General features: G+C 43.2%; 1 protein-coding gene across 4 annotated transcripts in view; it reads right to left on the minus strand.

Annotated features, from left to right (window-relative positions):
• TNC (tenascin C) overlaps window positions 1-21,108 on the minus strand; it is a 98,478-nt gene that overhangs the window by 38,414 nt on the left and 38,956 nt on the right. For 2 of the 4 annotated variants that reach the window (XM_007968264.3, XM_037984234.2), the window contains exons 7-14: window positions 19,561-19,830; window positions 17,989-18,174; window positions 17,630-17,719; window positions 15,193-15,456; window positions 6,464-6,736; window positions 5,626-5,898; window positions 4,747-5,019; window positions 1,240-1,512 (exon numbers count right to left, since the gene is read on the minus strand). In XM_007968264.3, coding sequence (XP_007966455.3) covers window positions 1,240-1,512; window positions 4,747-5,019; window positions 5,626-5,898; window positions 6,464-6,736; window positions 15,193-15,456; window positions 17,630-17,719; window positions 17,989-18,174; window positions 19,561-19,830 — 1,902 coding nt within the window. The remainder of the gene's footprint in view (window positions 1-1,239; window positions 1,513-4,746; window positions 5,020-5,625; window positions 5,899-6,463; window positions 6,737-15,192; window positions 15,457-17,629; window positions 17,720-17,988; window positions 18,175-19,560; window positions 19,831-21,108) is intronic. The other 2 variants (XM_037984247.2, XM_037984241.2) reach the window with 1 other exon arrangement.

Here is a 21,108-nt window from a genome sequence, read left to right on the forward strand (position 1 = left end):
GGGTGATTACTTTGCCTTCTGGGAAGGGATGGTTTATGGGTCTCAGAAAAAGGAGGCCCGGGTGCCTTCAGAGTAGCCTCAGCTGCAAATTCTAGGCATTTCAGGGTCACTGTCCTGGCAGTGGTTGCCTGTGCTTTATATTTCTTTATCTCAGTGAAAATTAGTGAAATGACTGAGGTTCAAATGCAGAGCTATGCTCTTGCTAGATTCAACTGGGACGTACAGGCATGCATCAATAATTATTTTAAAAGGGGGGCAGTCATATGCAAAATGAAGCAATAGTCTCTACTGAACTTCAAACCCATGGTGTCACATAATAAAGATGAGCAATGGAAAACTGTGTTGGGGGAAGACTGCTGACTTTAGCAGGCTCCCGGGAAACACTGAAGCCTTGTAACAGGGGTAGAGTGACGAGTAAACTATAACGCACCCTCCTGGGTCTGGGGCTGGGAGTTTGCCATCCAAAGGCCAACACTCCAGAGAGAAACTCTTGATTAAAACAGCAAAAAGGGTATCAGTTCTTTGACATTCATAGCCCAGGACATTCCTTGTTCCAAAAGCTGCTGTGTGTACTTGTGCTAATGAATGGCTTTCTCTTTGGTACAGTCTCCAGTCATAATTGTGTAATTTCTTTTTTTTTTCCTTCTGGTCTAGCTATTTGCTAATTTGATGTTCTAACAATGACTCAGTATCTGAGAGAATTGCCCGGAGGAGGGTAATTCAGTTCTCTTATTATACTGGCTACGTTTTAAAGAAACATTTCTTAAATGCAAGAACCACAGTACCCATATCCTTGAGGGATTTAGAGATAGAAAAGCACCGTTTTCAACTAGTAAAAGACTCTCTAAAGTAAATAATCTGTGTTCCACCAGAACTCATATATAGGGAGGGAGGCTTTTAGTTATATCCAAGCACTGGATAAGTGAATTAAAACCATCAGGCTGATTCCTGAAACCAAAATTCATCATTCAAAAAAGTTGTAGAATCAGGTAAAGTATGAAAGGCTGAGGGGCTGGAGATCAGAAAGGGCAACACCTGTATCATTTGCCATCCACATGGCAAAGGCATGAGGACAAAGGCATAGCCCACAGGGAGGTCTCTGAGCATGCACAGCCGGCCACTGAAAGGCACATGGAAAGGATTCAGTTATGGCGAGATGCTGACTCCGCGCATGATCTCTTGGAGAGGAAGCAAAGAACCTTGGGGAGAAAGGAAGTACCTGACAGGGAGAGGAAGTACCTGTGGAAGCCTCAGCAGAGAGTACTGGTGTTCTATAGCCCCGGATCACCCCATAGATGGAGACTGTATAAGGCGTGGCAGCCTTGAGGCCCGGGATGTCCATAGCCCGGAGGTTGCCAGGCACGGTGAGGTTCTGAACTGCCTCCACCTTGTTGGCCTCCTGCACCTGAATGACAAAGTGCTCATAGGCCTGGTCAGCTGCGGTCCAGTTGAGTCTGAGGACATCCCAGCCAACCTCAGACATGGCTAAATCTCCCAGCTGTGGGAGCTCCTCTGAAGAAGGATAGAAAGGTATTTGTCAGTTCTGTAAACCAAAAATTAGGAAACCAAACATCCCACAGCCTGACTCTAGGAAAGAGAGAAAGGGGAAATATAATTATTTTTTTTTTTTAAATTCTTGGTCTCTAAGCATTTGCAGTTTGAACTGTGGTTCTCTGGCCACAGTAGTTTTCCAGGTGTTGAAAATGGCCAGAAAGGGGAATATCTGCATGGTTTATCCTCGAGATGGCAAAGACATCTGCACCAATGCACAACCCACAGGGAGCATGTATTACCAGCAGCTTAAGTTCACATGGAAAAGTAGGATTGTGGGTTAGGGTAAGAGATATGGGAATAGCTATAAGTTCAGACTTTGGAGGCAGGTGGTCCTTGATTGGAATCCCAACACTAGTGTTTGCTGGCTGCGTAATCTTGGGCATATCACTCAGCTTCTCTCTGAACCACCCTCTCTTTACCTTTAAATGGAGCTGATGGTACTATTTCATGGGATTGTGTGATGATTAAATGGTAATATTTATCAACTTCTTAGTATCATACCTGATACATGGCGAGTGGCCAGCTTAATAAATAAATTATTGTTTGGGTGTTTTCCTTTGGAATTTCTTACTCATGTCGGGGAGAAATGTCTGCTTTATTTCATTATTTGTAATTAGAAAGATAATCTCATCACTAGCCACTGACTACCTGCCTGGGTTGATAAAGTGTATGCTATCTCAGGTGTGAACAAGTATGATGTTTTTTCTTTGGTCTTTTATCAGCTTTCAGGGATCAAAAGTTGTGTCCTGGGTTCCCAGCTTGTTTCTTCTTCCACCTTTTTCTGCTTGTACTTTATGTCTAAATGAAGAATGGCTGTATCACGGAGCAAAGCTGTTTGTGTGAAATGAGTGTGCCTACTTTTAATTAAAAGAGAGGATGTTTTTCTCAGTAAATGGTGCAGAACAGAACCCACTATTAGTACTTCTACAATGTAGAAAGGAAATTTAACATAGTTGTTACTGGTGATTTAGGAAGTTTGGATTTAGGATATGGAAAATCCCATTGCTTTGTGGGATGCTTCTGAGGGTTAAATGCAATCTCTCAGAGCCACTGTTTTGAAGGCTGAAGTGGCCATGGGTTAGAAGTTAGGGAGGAGAATATCTGCAGGCATTTCAACCAAAAAAAGGTGAAAGATATAGGTACTTGTTCTTGGGTGTCCAAGGATTCAACGCACTGTGAGAGTCTGAGCAACCTCTTCCTTTTAAGAAGAGTTATTTTCAAACTGTGTTCCACATAGATCTGGGGCTTTTCTAGAAGAACTGTGTTGAGAACATGGGTGGCGGTATCTCCCTCTTACTTCCAGGCTCACCAAGAACAGCTGTTCACTTATCTGTCAAATAGTAGGGTTCCTTGGAAGATTTCATTTGCAAAAGGAGTTGTACTGCTAAAAACAAAAGTTTGCAGACTACAGAGGAAGATCATGAGCATCTTGCACACAGGCCACACCTGACTCAAAGGCCCTTTTTGCTCTTGTTTGATCTGAAGATATTCCAGGAAACACAGGAATACAACCTGGCCCCTTTATTTTTGGAATTTTGTGTGGTTTCTAGCAACCACCAAGTTTAATTTGTTATATAAGAGCAAGGAAAACAATTTTTTTGAATTGGGTGATTTGGGTTGCATTATCAAAAGGCAGGATATGTAGAGTGGGCCATGGGCTTAGGGCTCAGCACAGAAACCCTATTACCAAAACGTTGGCCCTTTTTCCCATAGCCCTTTTGGAAGCTATTTCTAGATACCTCATGTACAGCACAGTTTTCTATAACAGATGGAGCAGCACATTTTTTTTTCCTTTTTTTTTTTTTGAGATAGAGTCTTGCTCTGTCACCTAGGCTACAATGCAGTGGCGCGATCTCGGCTTACTGCAACCTCTGTCTCCAGGGTTCCCGCCATTCTCCTGCCTCAACCTCCCAAGTAGCTGGGACTACAGGCGCCTGCCACCATGCCCGGCTAAGTTTTTATATTTTTAGTAGAGACGGGGTTTCACCGTGTTAGCCAGGATGGTCTTGATCTCCTGACCTCGTGATCCGCCCATCTCAACCTCCCAAAGTGCTAGGATTACAGGCACGAGCCACCGCACCCAGCAAGCAGCACATTTTTGGTGGAAAATTGAGAGGAATTGTTTTTCCTTCCCAAATTGAATGAAAAGCATTGAAGTCAAAGGTGGCTGTCCTTTCTTGGAAATGTCCCTACTTTTTGTATCTGTTGAGGAGAGAGTCTTAGATAGTTTTAGCAGAAGCTAACTGCATCATTTCTAAAGGTTATTATGTAGAGATCTACCTATCAGTTGGGTGTTAGTTGGTGGCTCTGAGGCTAGTGATAAGGTTTTTCTAGAAAGTTCTGATCTTATGTTTGTGCCACAGCCCTAATGTTTGTGCTATTTTAAAAATCATGACTCTGTTGCTATATGATAAATTTAGCTATTTGATATTCAGTATTTACTACATGATGGGCACTTTGCTAAGCACTGACGTTCATTAGCTTATTTATTGCTCATGACAGTTTCCTGAAGTAGGGGTCATTGCTGATTTAAAGATACAAAAAGGAGGCTCAGGGATGTCAAGAAATATACACAAGAATAGAGGCAGGGTACGCTGGCTCATGCCTGTAATCCCAGCACATTGGGAGGCCAAAGTGAGAAGACTGCTTGAGCCCAGGAGTTCGAGACCAGCCTGGGCAACATGGTGAAACTCCATTTCTACAAAAAATACAAAAAACTCAGCTGAGTGTGGAGACTCACACCTGTGGTCCCAGCTACTGTGGAGGCTGAGGCAGGAGAATCACTTGAGTCTAGGAGTTTGAGGCTATGGTGAGCCATGGTCACACCACTGCATTCTAGCCTAGGCAAAAGAATGAGACCCTGACTCAAAAAAAAATTATATATATACTAGCTATATAAGTATATATATATACACACACACACACTATATATAAGTATATATATATACACACTATATATATAAGTATATATTTGTGTGTGTGTATGTATGTGTATCTATATAGATACATACATATATTCCCAAGAATATTTAGTCAGTGAGGTAGAATTCCAACACAGACCTTCCTGAGTTAGAGATTCATTCTGTCTGTCAACAACACTGAGGTAGGATTCTGCCTCACAGGGGAATTTTCTCTATTTCAGTGACATGCTGGCTCCTATCACGTCTCCAGTCTGGAAGGAGGGTCATATACCTGTGATGACCTCTAAAGCAAGGGGTCGAGTGCTGTGGCCCCTGACCTCGCCGTGCAGGGTGATTGTGTAAGGAGTGCCAGCCCTGAGGCCTGGGATTTCCACGGAGCGCAGGCTGCCAGGAACGGTGAGATTGTGAGCCTCTTCCACCTGGTCAGCCTCCTGGACCTGAATGGTAAACTGGTCATAGGTTCCATCTGGCGTGGTCCAGTTCAGTCTGAGAGCATCCCAGCTAACCTCGGTCACTGTGAGGTTTCCCATATCTGGAACCTCCTCTGCATAAGGACACAGAGTTGCTGAGTTACTTAAAAAGGCAATTGCACTCTGAGATTCAGGTGAGATGGCATTTTGGCTAAGGTTGGGATGAGTTGTCTGGTTAGTGTTGATTATAGACACATGATTTACAGCAGGTGTTGAGCACACTCAAATTGTTGGCACTAAAGCCAGGGTTTTTCTATTCAGCTTTTGGGAATGAAAAGTAGTTTTAGGAATTGTTCACAATTTCTATTCTTGACATACAAATAGGGCTATGGGGAGTCCTTTGGTGTTCTTAAAATGAGCTCATGAGCTCAGAGCTATTTTTTCTTCATTTACAGGTTGGGCTTTCCAACTTTTTAGATATTGTGACTGAAACTTACTTTGAAAGAAAAGTCACCTCTCACTTTTTAAAAAGAAGAGTAGGTGGAATTTTCCATAGAACTGGGCTACAACTAGGACTTAGCCAAATAAGGGATGTGACATTTAGGAAGAAGCAGAGATGATTCACTGGTATTTCCCCAAGGTGGTAGGAGCTGATCCCAGTTTAAAGCAAGAAAGTGCTTTGATTCCTCCTGAGTGGAGACAAAGGGGAGGAAGTGAATTAGTGAATTCATCTAGAATACCTGTCAAGACTTCAACAGAGAGGGGGGTTGTGCTGAAGTCCTGAGTGACCCCGCGGATGGTGATGGTATAATGAGTGGCTGCTTTGAGCCCAGGCAGGTCCGTGGACCTCAGTCCTCCTGGGACCGTGTGGTTCTGGGCTGCCTCTACTGTGTCAGCCTCCTGCACCTGAATGAAAAAGTACTCATAGGCCCCTTCCGGAACAGTCCAGTTGAGTTTGAGGGCATCCCAGCCCACCTCGGCCACCATGACCTCTCCCAAATTGGGAGTTTCCCCTGGAGAAGGACAAAGAACTAGTTTAGTGATCAAATCACACAACAAGATCCAGGGAATCTTTAATGCAAGAATAAGCTGAATAATAATATTACTGAAAAAATGTGATTTTCTTTAGATAAACATGCATCATGCAACTCTTTAAATTTTAGAAATAGAGCAAAGAGAGGGAAGTGTTGGAAAATATTTTGTTTGTTTGTTTTTTAAATCTTAAAGAATTGCCTTAACCCTCAGTAGATGAGAGAATTTTGTGATTTTCTTTCCCTTTCATATACAGAGCCTGAACGTCCTTTAACAGGAGGGAGGCTGTTTATGGAGCTAAAGACCCTCTCCATGGGAGCTGTGTGTTTAGTCCCTCAGGTTGAGCTCTGTACAACTCCCAAGGGTGTCATTCATGTGGAGTGAAGCATTGGGGTTCTGTAGTATAATGGCCTGGTGCCACAGTTAGACCCCATAGACATAACTAGTGGCAGAACAAGTCCATTCCAAAGCTAGTCGTGTCTGATTATTCACAGGCAGTTTCCTGCTGGGAAAAACAGAAGCTATAAATAGAAAGGAAAGAGATACCTGTGGAGGCCTCAGCAGAGAGCACTGGTGTTCTATAGCCCTGGATCACCCCATAGATGGAGACTGTATAAGGCGTGGCAGCCTTGAGGCCCGGGATGTCCATAGCCCGGAGGTTGCCAGGCACGGTGAGGTTCTGAGCTGCCTCCACCTTGTTGGCCTCTTGCACTTGAATGACAAAGTGCTCATAGGCCTGGTCAGCTGCGATCCAGTTGAGTCTGAGGCCATCCCAGCCAACCTCAGTCACGGTGAGGTTTTCCAGTTCAGGGGCTTGTTCTGAATAATGACAGAGATGGGGTCAGTTAAAGTATTCCTCAGAAAGTCTTGCTTCTGAGAACCTGGGAATGGCAAGCCCAGTGCCACATCTACAGGCCATTGCAGTCCGAGTGCCATACTTTGTTCACTGCATCCCCTACTGGTGCTGTCCCTATTAAAACACAGTAGGACAACAATGTAATATTTCTATTGCGGCCAGCCACAGTGGCTTACGCCTGTAATCCCAGCACTTTGGGAGGCCGAGGTGGGTGGATCATGTGAGGTCAGGAGTTCGAGACCAGCCTGGCCAACATGGTGAAACACTGTCTCTACTAAAAATGCAAAAATTAGCCAGGCGTGGTGGGAGCCTGTAATCCCAGCTACTCAGGAGGTTGAGGCAGGAGAATCGCTTGAACCCACAAGGCAGAGTTTGCAGTGAGCCAAGATGGCGTGTTGCACTCCAGTCTGGGGGATAGAGTGAGACCCTGTCTCCAAAAAAAAAAAAAAAAAAAAAAAAAAATTATTTTTCCTTCACGCATATTTGGGTTTTTCTCTTGGAAATGGTGTTTTCCTATTGATCAGTGTCCTGCAGATTTAGAAAACTATACGTCTTTGTTAGCAATGCTCTGAGCTTCAGTTTTCATTTCGGAACATGTCTTGCATCATAAGGGGGTGGCCCTCAGTTATTCTGGGGGTCTTGATTTGAGCTGTCCAACCTTCTGTATTTTGAGACAATTGGCTCCTCTTAGATTCCCTTCTTTTTTGAGAGGCCAAGGTGGGCAGATCACCTGAGGTCGGGAGTTCAAGACCAGCCCGGATAACATGGCGAAACCCCATCTCTGCTAAAAATACAAAAATTAGCTGGATGTGGTGGCATGAGCCTGTAATCCCGGCTACTTGGGAGGCTGAGTTAGGAGAATCACTTGAGCCCGGGAGGTTGAGATTGCAGTGAGCCAAGATAGAGTCACTGCACTCTAGCCTGGGTGACAGAGTGAGACTCCATCTCAAAAAAAAAAAAAAAGAAAAAAGAAAAAATCCTCTTCTTTTTTGTGCTGTCTCAATATCCTATGGGAGGTCTGCTTTATAGTTTATATTGGGATTTCATCAGTTTCTAGGGTTCAAATCATTTACATAGATCATATTAGTAAAGATCAGAGACACATTGACACAGTATTACTAAGCCTGAGCTGAGGAAAGTGATGACGCTTTGAAAAACTGTTCCTTAGTAGAAAAAAGAAAGAGGTCCTGGCAGAAGCAGATCTTATGAAGCTCAAGTAAAACTGAACGCACCCTCTTCATTCATCTCCTTAATGCACAAAATTCCATAAAAACTCACTGGTCTCAACCTGACTTAAGGGAGATAATTTGCCCAGGGCTGAGCTTAAGTGGACTTTGCATAGTTGAGGAAGGAAAGTATTTCTCTGGGAATGGATCCTGTAAACTAGAGAGTAGAAACTGCTTTTAAATCATTTAAAAGAACAAATTGTTTTTTTCTATTTATACTTCACATTGCTGCTAATTTCAAATGAGTCTTATGTGTCCATTAGAGCCGGCTACTAACTTGAAAATCTTAGCTTGGAATTTGATTGAGGATATCCTTTCAGAGGAGAAAATATTTCTTTTCTAGAATTGATTTAACTCAGACGTTTCCAAGTTCTGGGGAACATTCTTCCTACTTGTTTCACATTGTCAGAGCATATACTTCTTCAAATTTTGTTTGATTGAGAACAGAGGTCCACAAACTGTTACCCAAGGCCCACGTCTGGCCTGCTATTTTGGTAGTCAGCAAGCTAACAACAGTATTTTTAACTTTTTTACATGGTCGGGAAATAAATCCAAAGAAGAATATTATTTGACGGTGCATGCAAGTCATATAAAATTCCAGTTCTGGTGTCACAGATAAAGTTTTATTGGAACACAGCCATGATTGTTCACTTCCATTGTTGATGGCTGCTTTTGTGTTACGAAATGTGCAGTTGAATAATTGGGATGTAAACTGCCTGGCCTGTAAAGTCTAAAATATTTACCATCTGGCCCTTTACAGAAAATGTTTGCAATGGTTGATCTTGAATGACAGTCTACAGACTCCTCTTTAACCCCGACTCATGTCCTGAAGCTTACCCCCAAGGCTCCAAAGCAGTTCTTAACCACCTAAACATGGTCTTTATGAGAAAGGAAGGACCCCAAACTGCAAGTGATGTATCTAGATTTAGGAAAAGAAAGGAGGTGTCAACTACCTTTAATCCTGCTGGGCATTGTGAGGTCAGAAACAGTATCTGATATAGTAATTTAATCCTGCTGGGCCTTATGAGGCCAGAAACAGTGCCCTGATATAGTGATTGTACCCTTGACCTTGGGATTTAAACACAAATACACTCAAGAGCATGTCCTTCTCAAATACTCCAGCAGTTCTGATGCAGAAAGAGGTATAGGACAAAACACAGCTAAGTGAAAATTAAATCAGTCCTATGTCTTCTTAGCTCTCCTTCTTATCCCACTTTCCTGTTTTTGTTCCTCTGCTGTCCACCTGTCAGGAACAAATCTGTCATTGACAACATACCCCTTCATGTGAATTAAGTTACTTTCTTTCTTCTGCGGGTGTCTGTCTTTTAATCTTTATCTCTAATTGTTACATAAAACATATTTTTTTTCTATGAAAGAAATTTTAAATGCCCCCTTGCAAGAAATATTGGGAAAGTTACCTTACGGGGGGTGGGGTAATGTGATTGTGGATTGCTCATTAAGCTGTGGCAAGAGATGGATGGAGAGAAAAGATGCACGTTGGAAAATGTCTCTTCCTGATGAGAATCATCTTATCTCTTTGAATCAGATTTTTAATATGCCACTGATACTTTCACCTAACGGTCTCCACATCCTGTCTTATCTGTTCATATAGTCGATAGAGTGATTTTTTTATATAACGTCGTGTTGTTCAGTAAATAGTAATAGTGATGGTGTTGGTACTTCTGCTAACACTTTTGGCTATTTCTCTACCTTTTTTCTTTTTTTTTTTTTGGTAGACAAATCAAGAAAGAGCATTGGTTTATAACTCAGAGAGGCAGTATGTGGCCAAACTTCCACAAATAAAATCAGTGCCTAAATTAAAGAGAGAGGGGTCAGAATTATGAAAGAAGGGGGAATATTATGAATAAAAAATACAGTAGAGAATAGTTAAGGTGAGGACCAAGAGGCTTCACATAAATGCTGGCTCCACATTTCAACCACAAATGACATACTGTGAATTTACTGCCCTAGAAGCCAAGTGTTTCCATTATAGATTCCACACTGAATTTCTTGGCATTTCTTTATGAAAAGGCTGTTGTCTTTTTCTTACAGCTGTGCACTGGAATCTACCCTCTAGACAATGTCAGTGGGCTTGGGAAATCAGAATTTTGAAACCCCACTGCTGTAGTCCTGGTGGGTTGAGCAGCTGGTCTGGAGGAATTTCTGACAGTGCCAACTTAAAATCTGTAGATTATTACCATCTTCTAGATAGTGATGACCAAGTGCTGGCTTGATGAGGAACCCATTTCAGTGGCCACTTATGGGAGAAAGACTGATTCTCCCATAGCAGAGGCATGGTCATGTCCAAGTCTGACAACCCCAAAGGATATATTCAGTGGCTTTACTCTCATCTCACAGAGATAAGACAATTGAAATGAGAAGCCTTGGCTGCCTTAAAACATTCAGTGATTTCTTTGTAACTGCCCCTTTGCAGGTGCCCCTGATGATGCCTCTAGCCTCCTACCCTACTGTTTTCCCACTCTATCATGTAGTAGGACTGTATAGCTTGCAATTCACTAAGGTAAAGTTTCTCATGCCTTTCAGCTTTTTGGATGCTATTCCCCCTGCTGGAAATGTCATGACTCTTTCTCCACTTGCCCAACCCCTTTTCTTTTTCAGAACTCAACCAAACACCACTTCTTCCAAAAAGCCTACTCCAATGCTCTTCATTCATTTTGCTTAGGTCTGTGATGCTCCTGTCTCTATGCTCCTGCAGCCTCCCACAAATCCCTCTAAAACAGATAAGCTCCAGCATTATAATTTTGGTTTTGGTTCTCTCTCTTATAGCAACGTGCACCATTTCTTGAGAGGAGCTGTTTCTTTCTGTTCTATACACCGGCATCACCTGACCCACAGTAGGTATGAAATAAATATTTGTTGGATGAATAAATATTTGAATAAATTTCAGTTTGGTCTGTGAGAAAACCAAAATAGCAAATCAGAGCAGAATGTTCTCTATTACTGGTAGCTGTGGCTAAAAACAAAATTCCACCTCTCTTCTTCCAAAATTCCTGAGAGCTACTGGGGTGTCACTGTCAAGGCTTATGTTGCCATGAAAAGATGCTTTGCTGGCTTTCTACCTATCAACCCTGCCTCCTGTCTCTTACGGCATGCAGCAAATTCCTGGCGTTGACCTTAAGCAGGGTTTAGTTGGGTTTATGAAAGTACAAAAGCAGAGAGAAAAGGGAGAGAGAGGAGAGGAGAGAGAAGAGAGGAGAAGGGAGGAAGGAGAGGGAAGGAGAATAGAATAGAGTGGAGGAGAGGGAAAGAGAAGGGAAGGAATGGGAGAGGTGGAGAGGGAAGGATGCCCGGTACATGCTCATTTTTTTTTAAAATGCCAACACACCCAGTACCTTTCTTTATTCCCTGCCTCCCTTCTTTCCTCCTTTTGCCTGCCTGCCTTCCTTCCTTCCTTCCTTCCTTCCTTCCTTCCTTCCTTCCTTCCTTCCTTCCCTCCCTCCCTCCTATCCAGATTAAGCTGAATTGAAGACTTTCCAAGGGAATGATTTCCCTTCCCTTCCCCTACTCCTTAAGGAAAGAATTGGGGTGTTAATGCAGAAGTGGAAAGGAAGAATCAGAAGATTCCATGGAAATGCTGACTCCGGGGTAGCCAGGGTCCCCAAACACTCATGAAACTCATACCACAAACTTGTCTGCCTTCAGGGCACTGGGATGGGATGCAGCAGTGGATAATGGAGTTGGTCCTTACATTCTGCTCACTGATGGGGAGGCAGGCCATAGGTATTAGAGTAAACCACTACTTGTATAATATCAAGGCAGGTAAGTATCACAAGGAACTCTAGAGCAGCTTGAAGGGGTAGATCAGGATGGGAGTGCCTTTTTAGGCTGGTGGTCAGAGAAGCCCTCTGTTCTGGGTCACACCTGAGCTGCTCTGTGAAACGCTGGGAGAAGAGTGATATCTAAGCAGTGAGAGCAGCACACGCTAAGGCCCGAGGAGGGGAGCAGGCTCAGCAAGCTTAAGAAAGAGTGCAAAGGCCGAAGAGGCCACGGTGAAGTGAGCAAGGGCATGAGTAGCAGGACTGAGGTCAGAGGATGGGCTGGCCATGCCAGATTCTGTAGGGCCCTGTAACCCATGGCTGGGTCTTTGGGTGAGAGGTGCAATAGGTGGCCAGGTTGTGCAGACTTTTAGTATGGTGCCACATCAAGAAAAAGGCTTACATTATGGCCCAATCCATCACTAAAACCCTGGAATTCCCTGGGGGAAATTCTTCAGGGCCACTGATTCTCCAATTTTTTCTGTAAGCCCCACAGACATTGAGTGGCGCCTTGCAGGCTTCTGTTGATAAGAATCCAGTGATACAGAGCTGGAAGGGTCTTGCTTCTGAGGGTTGAACCTAAAACTCTGCAATATTTCAGGACTTACAGCCACGTGGTTCCTTCACCCAAGAGCTCTCACTTTTCCTGTTTTCTTTCTTCCTATATGCTTACCAAGGCCAGGTGCCTGGGCTTCTACTTCTTTACCTATTCAGTTTAACACATCTATGTTTGCCCTTTATATGTTTGCCCTGTCTGTCCAAAAGCACCTTCCCACTGTAAGCCTTTCCTGATTCTCTGAAGTTAGATCCAGTGTCTCCTGCACACTGGCTGCACCCTCTGTACCCTCGATCGTAGTGAGTAGAATGTTGTCTCATTGTCTATTTGCTACACAGTGAGTTCCTTGGAATTAGATACCCATTTTCTTTGCCCTATTAACCCCACAACTTAGCACAGAGCATGGTGATATATTTTATTGACTTTAAAAGTTAGAATTCAAGAGAGGGAAAGAAATGTTTGCTTCACCTTAAATGAAACATATATTTTTTTTTCTGTGGAAAAAGGGATGGGGGAAATATTCTGTGGACAGTGGAGAAGAACCAATAAAAAGAACTTTGCACATTTTTCCCACACTGAAGAATGTCTTTAAATATGAAACATGATATCTTTGAAATGGCATTAAGGAGGCATGGTGGGGAAATGCAACTGCTAAGGCTTTGGAATGCCAATATTGGGCTCTCATTCAGATACAGAATAATTCTAGCTAGTAAATCTCCTGGTTATAGCCACATTGCCTCCTTTCTCTAGTGGAGAAGCCCCATACCCCAGGATCTTAGGGAGATAAAACCTCTTCAGTGACTGCGGAGGTGTGGGGCTTTCTCACTGGAGGAAGGAGGCAATGTGGCCATCACCAGAAGGTGGAATGACTGAGGGGCAATAGGAATCTCTCTTAGATACAGCATTTATCAAACTTAAGGGAAAGCTAAGACAGATGGGCAGAGGAAGGAGGAGGAGGAAGAGGAGGAGGAGGGAGGGAAGAGGGAAGAAAGAGAGAGAAAGAGAGGAAGAAAGAGATAGAAAGAGAGAAAGAAAGAGAGGGATTTCATCTTTTGTGTATTTCTGATTCATTTGTTGCCCCTTGACACTTTATAACAAGCTCATGTTTATAAAGCTGAAATTAAATCTCTACTATAGATTTATTTTTTCTTGATTCTATCCCCCTCCCTTATTTTTGATTAAATTACTCTTTCAGAGCATCCTTGACAATAATCTTATAGTTGGGTGGGAAGCAGTCAATGCAGAGTCAGCAGAATTGACCACGTAAACTCATTTCAGACTCTGGCAGGGACTGCTCATTGTCTGCCAAATTTCTCTCTTACAAATAACCTCAATTTTGTATGGAAGCAACATGTTCAGACAGAAGACTACCTTTCCCTGTCTCCCTTACAGCTAAGAGTGGCAGTGAACTATGAGGAGAAGTGATTGGTGGAATTTCCAGAAAGACTCACCTAGAAGGTGCTCCTCTTTGGGAGTTTTGGTTCTCCCTCCCTTATGCTGCCTAGAACACAGATGTAATGGATGTACTACAGCAGCCATGTTGTGACACTGAGATGACTCTGAGAATGGAAGCCAAGGACTAAAAATGGTGGAAAAGAAAGACAGAAGCAGCCTTGGTGCCTGACAATTTGAAATTACTGTTATCCCTGTACCTCCCAGCTCCAGATTCATTTTATAAGAAAGAAAACCAACTTCTATCTTGTGTAAGTGACTGTGATTTGAGACCGAAGATACTGTGAGAAAGACTCTTCAAGCCATTTCCAAATATATCCATGCTTCTAACCCTTTTCTTGCATATCAAGCTTCAACTGGAATAACATCTCTTGCCGTAACACCTTTGTCAGCTCTCCTGATTTCCTTGGATCACTCTTTTTCTTGAGTTCTGTCTAGCATTCTGAGTATCTAGTCTTCCCCAAGCACTATGAGCAGGCACAAATTAGTCCACATAACAATGCTGACTTTGGGAACTACTTTTCCTCAAATATCTGTACTGCACAATGTATGCAGTAGGTACTCAAAACATGCTTACTCATTAAATTGGAAGTAAAGACTGTTACTTGCCAAACCCTGGAGAAGTAACATTTTCCACCTATACTTTTTGAATATTTGGTGGCCAAAATTGAATAGGCTGATTTTTCATAAAGGAGGAAATATTTTAAAAACCTGGTTGTCTCTTCAGTTTAGCCACCAAGTAAGCATGGCAGCAGGTTCAGCGAACAGGTTGCATGGGCCAGAATGGACACAGGTTGCATGGGCCACAATGTCAGGATTCAGCTGTCATCATAGACAAACTAGGTTAATGTCTTAATGATTAAGAGAAAAGAGAAAATGAGAGGGCACCGTGGAAGTCTCAAATGGCCATATGCCACTCTTCAGGGGTAACCTTGGCAGAAAGCAAAAGACCTGGAATAAAAACAGTTTGTGTAAAATAACCAAAAAAATATTATTACCAACATCTTGACCATCTTTAAATGAAGTAAAATGAAAGGTAAGTTAATTGTTAAGCTAAAAGAAGGAAATAAACAAGAAACAAAAGATTCTGTGATGCACACACAGTTAAAAAAAGAAAACAAAAATCATAGGTAAATTGAAACACAAACCCTGAGGTTTTAAGTTCTCCTAGGAAGAAATATTTTATTTTAAAACCCCTATTTCCCAGTGGGGGAACTTTGCTGTATCAATTGACAGGAGGCAGGAAAGACGAATAAGCAATGCTTTCAAAGTGGTGTTTAGGGACTTCAGGGATGGACAAAGTGGCTTGCTTTTGCATTTGGCTTTCTCATGTAAGGACACCCTGACTGAGCAGATCTGCTAACCTCAGAATCAACCTAGAGTTTGGAGGAAGCTCAGGGCAGACTCACCAGTGGATGCCTTCACGCTTGCGGGCTTGCTTTTGTGCCTGCCTTTCTCGGCTGTCAGGAGGACATTGTACTCCTGTCCTGGTTCCAGGCCTCTCAAGACATAGGAAGTGGTGTTTCTTGGAAGCTGCACTCCCACCCACTGGCCTGTGGGGAGGCTGTAATTGAGGCGGTAGCGGTCAAACTTGGCCAACGGGGTCTTCCAGAACAGGGTCAGGCTGGTCTCTGCAGTTTCAGAAACCCGAAGGTCCTTGGGTGTGTCCAACTCTGGGAGGAGAACAGAGAGATGAATGCTCTTCAGGCTGCAAGGCAGGGCTGCTTCTGGGGTTGAAAGTCAACTGCCCCTGGGCTGGAATCCTAGGTTTGCCACAGAGGAGCTGAGGGACCACAGGAGAGTCACCTCTCTGGGTCTCTCTTTTTACTTTTGTAAAATAGGTCTAATTATACATTATCCACATGACTCCACTGGAGTCTGAGAAGATTAAAAATGTCATGGAATATCCATTCCGTGAAATGCTAGTCAAATTTGAAGCGGTTAAAAGGAATCAACTATTGATAAAAGAAGCAATTTAGATGAATCTCGAGAGTTATGCTGAAGGAAAAAAAGCCAGTTTCAAAAGGTTACATGCTGTATCGCTATGCACTGAATGTCTGTGCCTCCCTAAAGTTCTTATGTTGAAACCTAATCCCCAGAGTGAAGGTATTTGGATCTAGGGACTTTTGGGAGGCCTCATGAATGGGAGTAGTGCCCTTATAAAGGAGGCCTTGCCCCTTCTGTCCTGTGAGGGAACAGTAAAAAGATGGCCCGCTGTCAGCCAGAAAGCAGGCCCTCATCAGACACCAAATCTGCTGGCATCTTGATCTTGGACTTTGCGCCCTTCAGAACTGTGAGAAATAAATTCCTTCTGTTTATAAGTTACTTGGTCTAAGATATTCTTGTTACAGTAACACAAATGGATTAATATGTGTAGGATCCCATTTATGCAGCATTCTTGAAATGGCAAAATCATAGAGATGAAGAACAGATAAATGAATGCCCAGGGTTAGGCAGAGGGGCAAAGGGAGGGAGGTGGCTGTGGCTGCAAAGGGTAGCACATGGGATTCTTGTAGTAAGACTGTTCTGTATCTTGAATCTAGTGGTGCATTCACAAATCTACATGTGCGAGAAAATTGCATAGAACAAAGTATGTACACACACATGAATGAGTGTGTGCAAAACTGGTACAATATAGAGTTGACAGATTACACCAATGTTAATTTCTCAGTTGTTATATTCATCTACATTTATGCAAGATGCTATCCTTGGGGGAACCTGGGTGATGGGCACAGGGAATCTCTCTGTATAATTTCTCAAAATTGCATATGAATCTGCAATTATCTCAAAATCAAAAGATTAAAAGAAAAAGAATTGGCATGTAAATGCCCAGCCTTGCATCCTGCATAATGTAGAAGCTCAATGATGCTCCATCTCCTCTTTATACACCAGCCTCCCTCTTCCTCATAGTGTCTGCAGGGAGGTAAGCTGGGGGCTGGGGGCTGGGGGCTGGGGGAGAGGCAGAGGAGGAGTTTTCTTTTTGCAGTGCACACTTCTTAGAAAAATGGAAAAAAAATCTTGAGGAAAGAATCAATGACCTCAAATCAGGTAACCCTTCAGCATCTTCACCTACAGGCTTGGCTACAGGATATGACAGGTAAGTGCAGAGCCTGGACTTAAACTACAATCCCGTTACTTATAATCTGCTTGACAGGGGTATAAAAGTTAGGTGTTTTCTCAGAGAAAACCCCACAGATGTGTTTGGACTAGACAATGGTTTATTTAAAAGATGCAATTGATTACCAACTTAAAAATGTTCATGAATTTCTTATAAAGCCTGGTTCCAATTTTTCTTTTAAAAACTCCCTGCTGGGCATAGTGGCTCACGAGTCCAATCCCAGCACTTTGGGAGGCTGAGGCGGGTGGATCATGTGGTCAAGAGATCGAGACCATCCTGGCCAACACGGCGAAACCCAGTCTCTACTAAAAATACAAAAATTAGCTGGGCAGGGTGGCACACACCTGTAGTCCCAGCTACTTGGTAGGCTGAGGCAGGAGAATCTCTTGAACCCAGGAGGTGGAGGTTGCAGTGAGCTGAGATCACGCAGCTGAGATCACGCCACTGCACTCCAGCTTGGTGACAGAGTGAGACTCCATCTCAAAAACAACAACAACAACAACAAAAATCCCCAGTCTCTCTTTCCGTACAGGGGATGATGTTGGCATCATACAGATGGACCACACTTACGTTCCTTTTGAATTTTGACATTGGGGCTAGATGATACTACAGGGCCCTTTCTCCTCTGGGCTTCTACTTTTTCTCTTTGAATAGGTTTTGGTCACATGGGCCCTGTCTCATCTGCCCAGCACCTGCTCAGTGGGATGGGAATCCCAGGTGTGCCTCACCTGTGGCTGCATTAATGGTCGCTGGATTGCTCTCCTTGTCTTCCTTCACAGCAGAAACTCCAATCCCATATTCAGTTCCCGGCCTCAGACCTAAGGAGAGAATGTGCAAGTTGAGATTCATCCTGAAATCAGAAAGACTTTCAGAGGATGATAAAAATGGCTTTGAATTGGTCTCTGGAGGCGACGACCAATGTTCAGAATGTTTTACAAAAGAACTCGCTGCAATCCAAGTAAGCAGTATTTCTGGAAATCGGACTTATTTCTGAGGATTGCAAATGGGGACACATGGGAGCAGGTGCCCATCCTTTAAGGGCCCTCTAGGACTGGCTGGCTCAGGCTTGCAGAGATGCAGAGCTCACCTGTGAGTGTGGTTTTGGTTGTGGCTTGTTGGCTCTTTGGAACATCAACCTCAGCGTGGTCCCCTCCAGAGATGGGAGCATACTTAATTCTGTAACTGTCAATAGCTGCCTTGCCATTCCTCCATTCAAGGGTGATGCTGTTATCTGTCTGGGAAACACGTCGAAGATTCCTGGGAGCATCGAGGCCTGTTTGAGAGAAGAAGGAACATTTGCATTGAACATATCAGTCACAAGAGAGCAAGAGTCTTTGATAGCCCAAGCTGACAAATGAAATGTGCCTGGAACTGGAGATAAATTACAAAATTCTCAGCACACTCATCTGTCCCCATAGTTGATGTGCAAATCTAAACAAGTGCTACAGATTTGGCACCTTTCCCTATTATGGATGAGTGCGACACTTTAGTCATTTGTGTTTTTCTCAGACTTTGTGGTTAAAGAACAATGCAAAGACTTAAAAATAAGCTCATGCGTGTAAAAGCTGGTCTTTTGCATTTTCTCATCATATTTCTTTCTTTCTTTCTTTTTTTGAGACAGAGTCTCGCTCTGTCACCAGGCTGGAGTGTAGTGGCACGATCTCGGCTCACTGCAACCCCTGCTTCCTGGGTTCAAGTGATTCTCCTGCCTCAGCCTCCTGAGTAGCTGGGATTACAGGAGCACACCACCATGCCCAGTTATTTTTTAAAATTTATTTATTTTTATTTTTATTTTTATTTTTGAAACGGAGTCTCACTCTGTCACCCAGGTTGGAGTGCAGTGGCGCAATCTCGGCTCACTGCAAGCTCTGCCTCCCGGGTTCATGCCATTCTCCTCTCTCAGCCTGTAGCTGGGACTACAGGCACCCACCACCATGCCTGGCAAATTTTTTTGTATTTTTAGTGGAGATGGGATTTCACTGTGTTAGCCAGTATGGTCTCAATCTCCTGATCTCATGATCCGCCCGCCTCGGCCTCCCAGAGTGCTGGGATTACAGGTGTGAGCCACTGCACCCGACCCCAATTTTTGTATTTTTAGTAGAGACAGGGTTTTGCCATGTTGACCAGGATGGTCTTGAGTTCTTGACCTCGTGATCTGCCTGCACCAGCCTGCCAGAGTGCTGCGATTACAGGCATGAGCCACCGCACCCAGCCTCCTCATCAAATTTCTAATAATTCACAAAGTACTTACTGAGCTCTGAAAAAATATTTACTGAATGAAAAATGGACACTTTCGAGCTTTTAAAATAATGCCATAGGCCAAGGTGCTAGCAGGCTCATTTGTCATATATGTTTTCCACATACTGTAAAAATATTTATTTGAACTTTATTTTAATCAGAACTTTTGTCTGAGAATATCTGACCAGCATCTTCTATATAGGCCCCCCAGCCCCAAAAGTGCTTTGGAAGGTTATTTGGAAATTTTTTTTGAAAAATTAATTAATAAGTTGCTACAATATTTTAAAATTTACATGAGTAGAAATACTCCTTTTTTTTTTTTAACTGTAAAATGAGCCTGGAAGATACCCCAACATGGAGTGGGATGGAAATCTTTCCATCTTTCCTTTACTGTATCTGTTAACAGGCGGAGGCCTTTTACCTGTTGTGAAGGTCTCTTTGGCTGGGTTGCTTGACATGTCGCCTCTGCGGGAGATGAGGGACACCTCGTACTCAGTGTCAGGCTTCAGGTTCCCGATGGAATACTGATTCTCGTCCTCTGTGAGATCGATGGTGGTACGGTCGCCTGGCACATCTTTGATGCCGTAGGTCAGCTCAATGCCGTCGATCTCAGCCAGGGGCTTGAACCAGGTGATCAAAGCAGTGGTGTCTGTGACATCTTTCACCTCCATCTGGCTGGGGGCATCCAAGCCTATGATGGGCATAGGACAGAGAGGTTTCAGAGGTTAGGGCCAGTGCCGGAGGCTGAGCAGAGGGGACTTTGTAACTCTCCAGATCTGTGGGTGAATGCTTAGATAGATACTAACTGCTTGACTTTATTTTACCTTTCTGAACCTCAGTTTTTGGTTTGATAAACTATAAGTAGGGATAATAGCAGCTATCTCTAGTGTTTTTTGTTTTTGTTTTTTGTTTTTCAAATCTTAACAGAGATAAAGCTTGCAAAACATCTAGCACAAAGCCTGGCCCATGGAGTCACATGAAAACAAACAAAAAAAAAAGGTTGTTCTTTTGTTATTATTATTATTGCTATTATTACGGTTCTCATAAGTTGAGGAAACATGCTTTGGGGATATTTTATTTGAAAAAATGAACTTAGTCTCTTTAAATTTTTAATCAGGCAAAACTTCCTGAATGGTTGAAAACTTTTCCAACAGAATTACAAAGCAGAAAAGTGAGGCAGTAGACTGTCTTGATAGTGTATGAAAAGTTATTTTTGATGAAAAGGAATTCACACAAGAAAGTCATTGCTATGTCAAGCCGTGCCTATCTTTGCATGCTCTTCTTGACCTTTTCTGCCCCACCCACTATCTGTTGTACTCTGACAGATGCTCAGAGCTCTGGAAGCACGTTATGCTGTTGGGCACCACCTGGTCTCTGTACATGCTGTTCTCTCTTCTTTCTAAGATCACACTTCCCTGTAAAAATCTCCTATGCATCCTTCAAAATACCACTTAAATGTTGTCTCCTAATGAGAAGCCTTTCTTAAACCTGGCTTCAGTAAGGTAAACATGTATTCCCTCCCTGTGGCTGCTACTGTCCTTAAAGAGCATTCTAATATCACATCTGTCTCATTGTTTCATAACAGATTTCTGTACAGTTTGAGTCAATTTAGGTGGGGTTATTCATTCATTCAGAGAGTGAGTCTTTTTAAATTCCCAGTATAGAGAAAGGCACATTCTGGGTATTCAGTGAATCTTCTTCTTCTTCTCCTCCTTCTCCTTCTCCTCCTTCTCCTTTTTCTTCTTCTTCTTCCTCTTCCTCTCCTTCTCCTTCCTCTTCCTCCTCCTTCTCCTCCTCTTCTTCTTCCTCTTCTTCCTCCTCTTCTTCTTCTTTTTACCCTTCTTCTTCCCCTTCTGCTTCTCCTTCTCCTCCTCCTCCTCCTCCTCCTCCTCCTCCTCCTCCTCCTCCTCCTCCTCCTCCTCCTTCTCCTTCTCCTTCTTCTTCTTCTTCTTCTTCTTCTTCTTCTTCT

The sequence above is a fragment of the Chlorocebus sabaeus genome, chromosome 12 (assembly GCF_047675955.1).
Source record: "Chlorocebus sabaeus isolate Y175 chromosome 12, mChlSab1.0.hap1, whole genome shotgun sequence".
Taxonomy (NCBI): domain Eukaryota; kingdom Metazoa; phylum Chordata; class Mammalia; order Primates; family Cercopithecidae; genus Chlorocebus; species Chlorocebus sabaeus.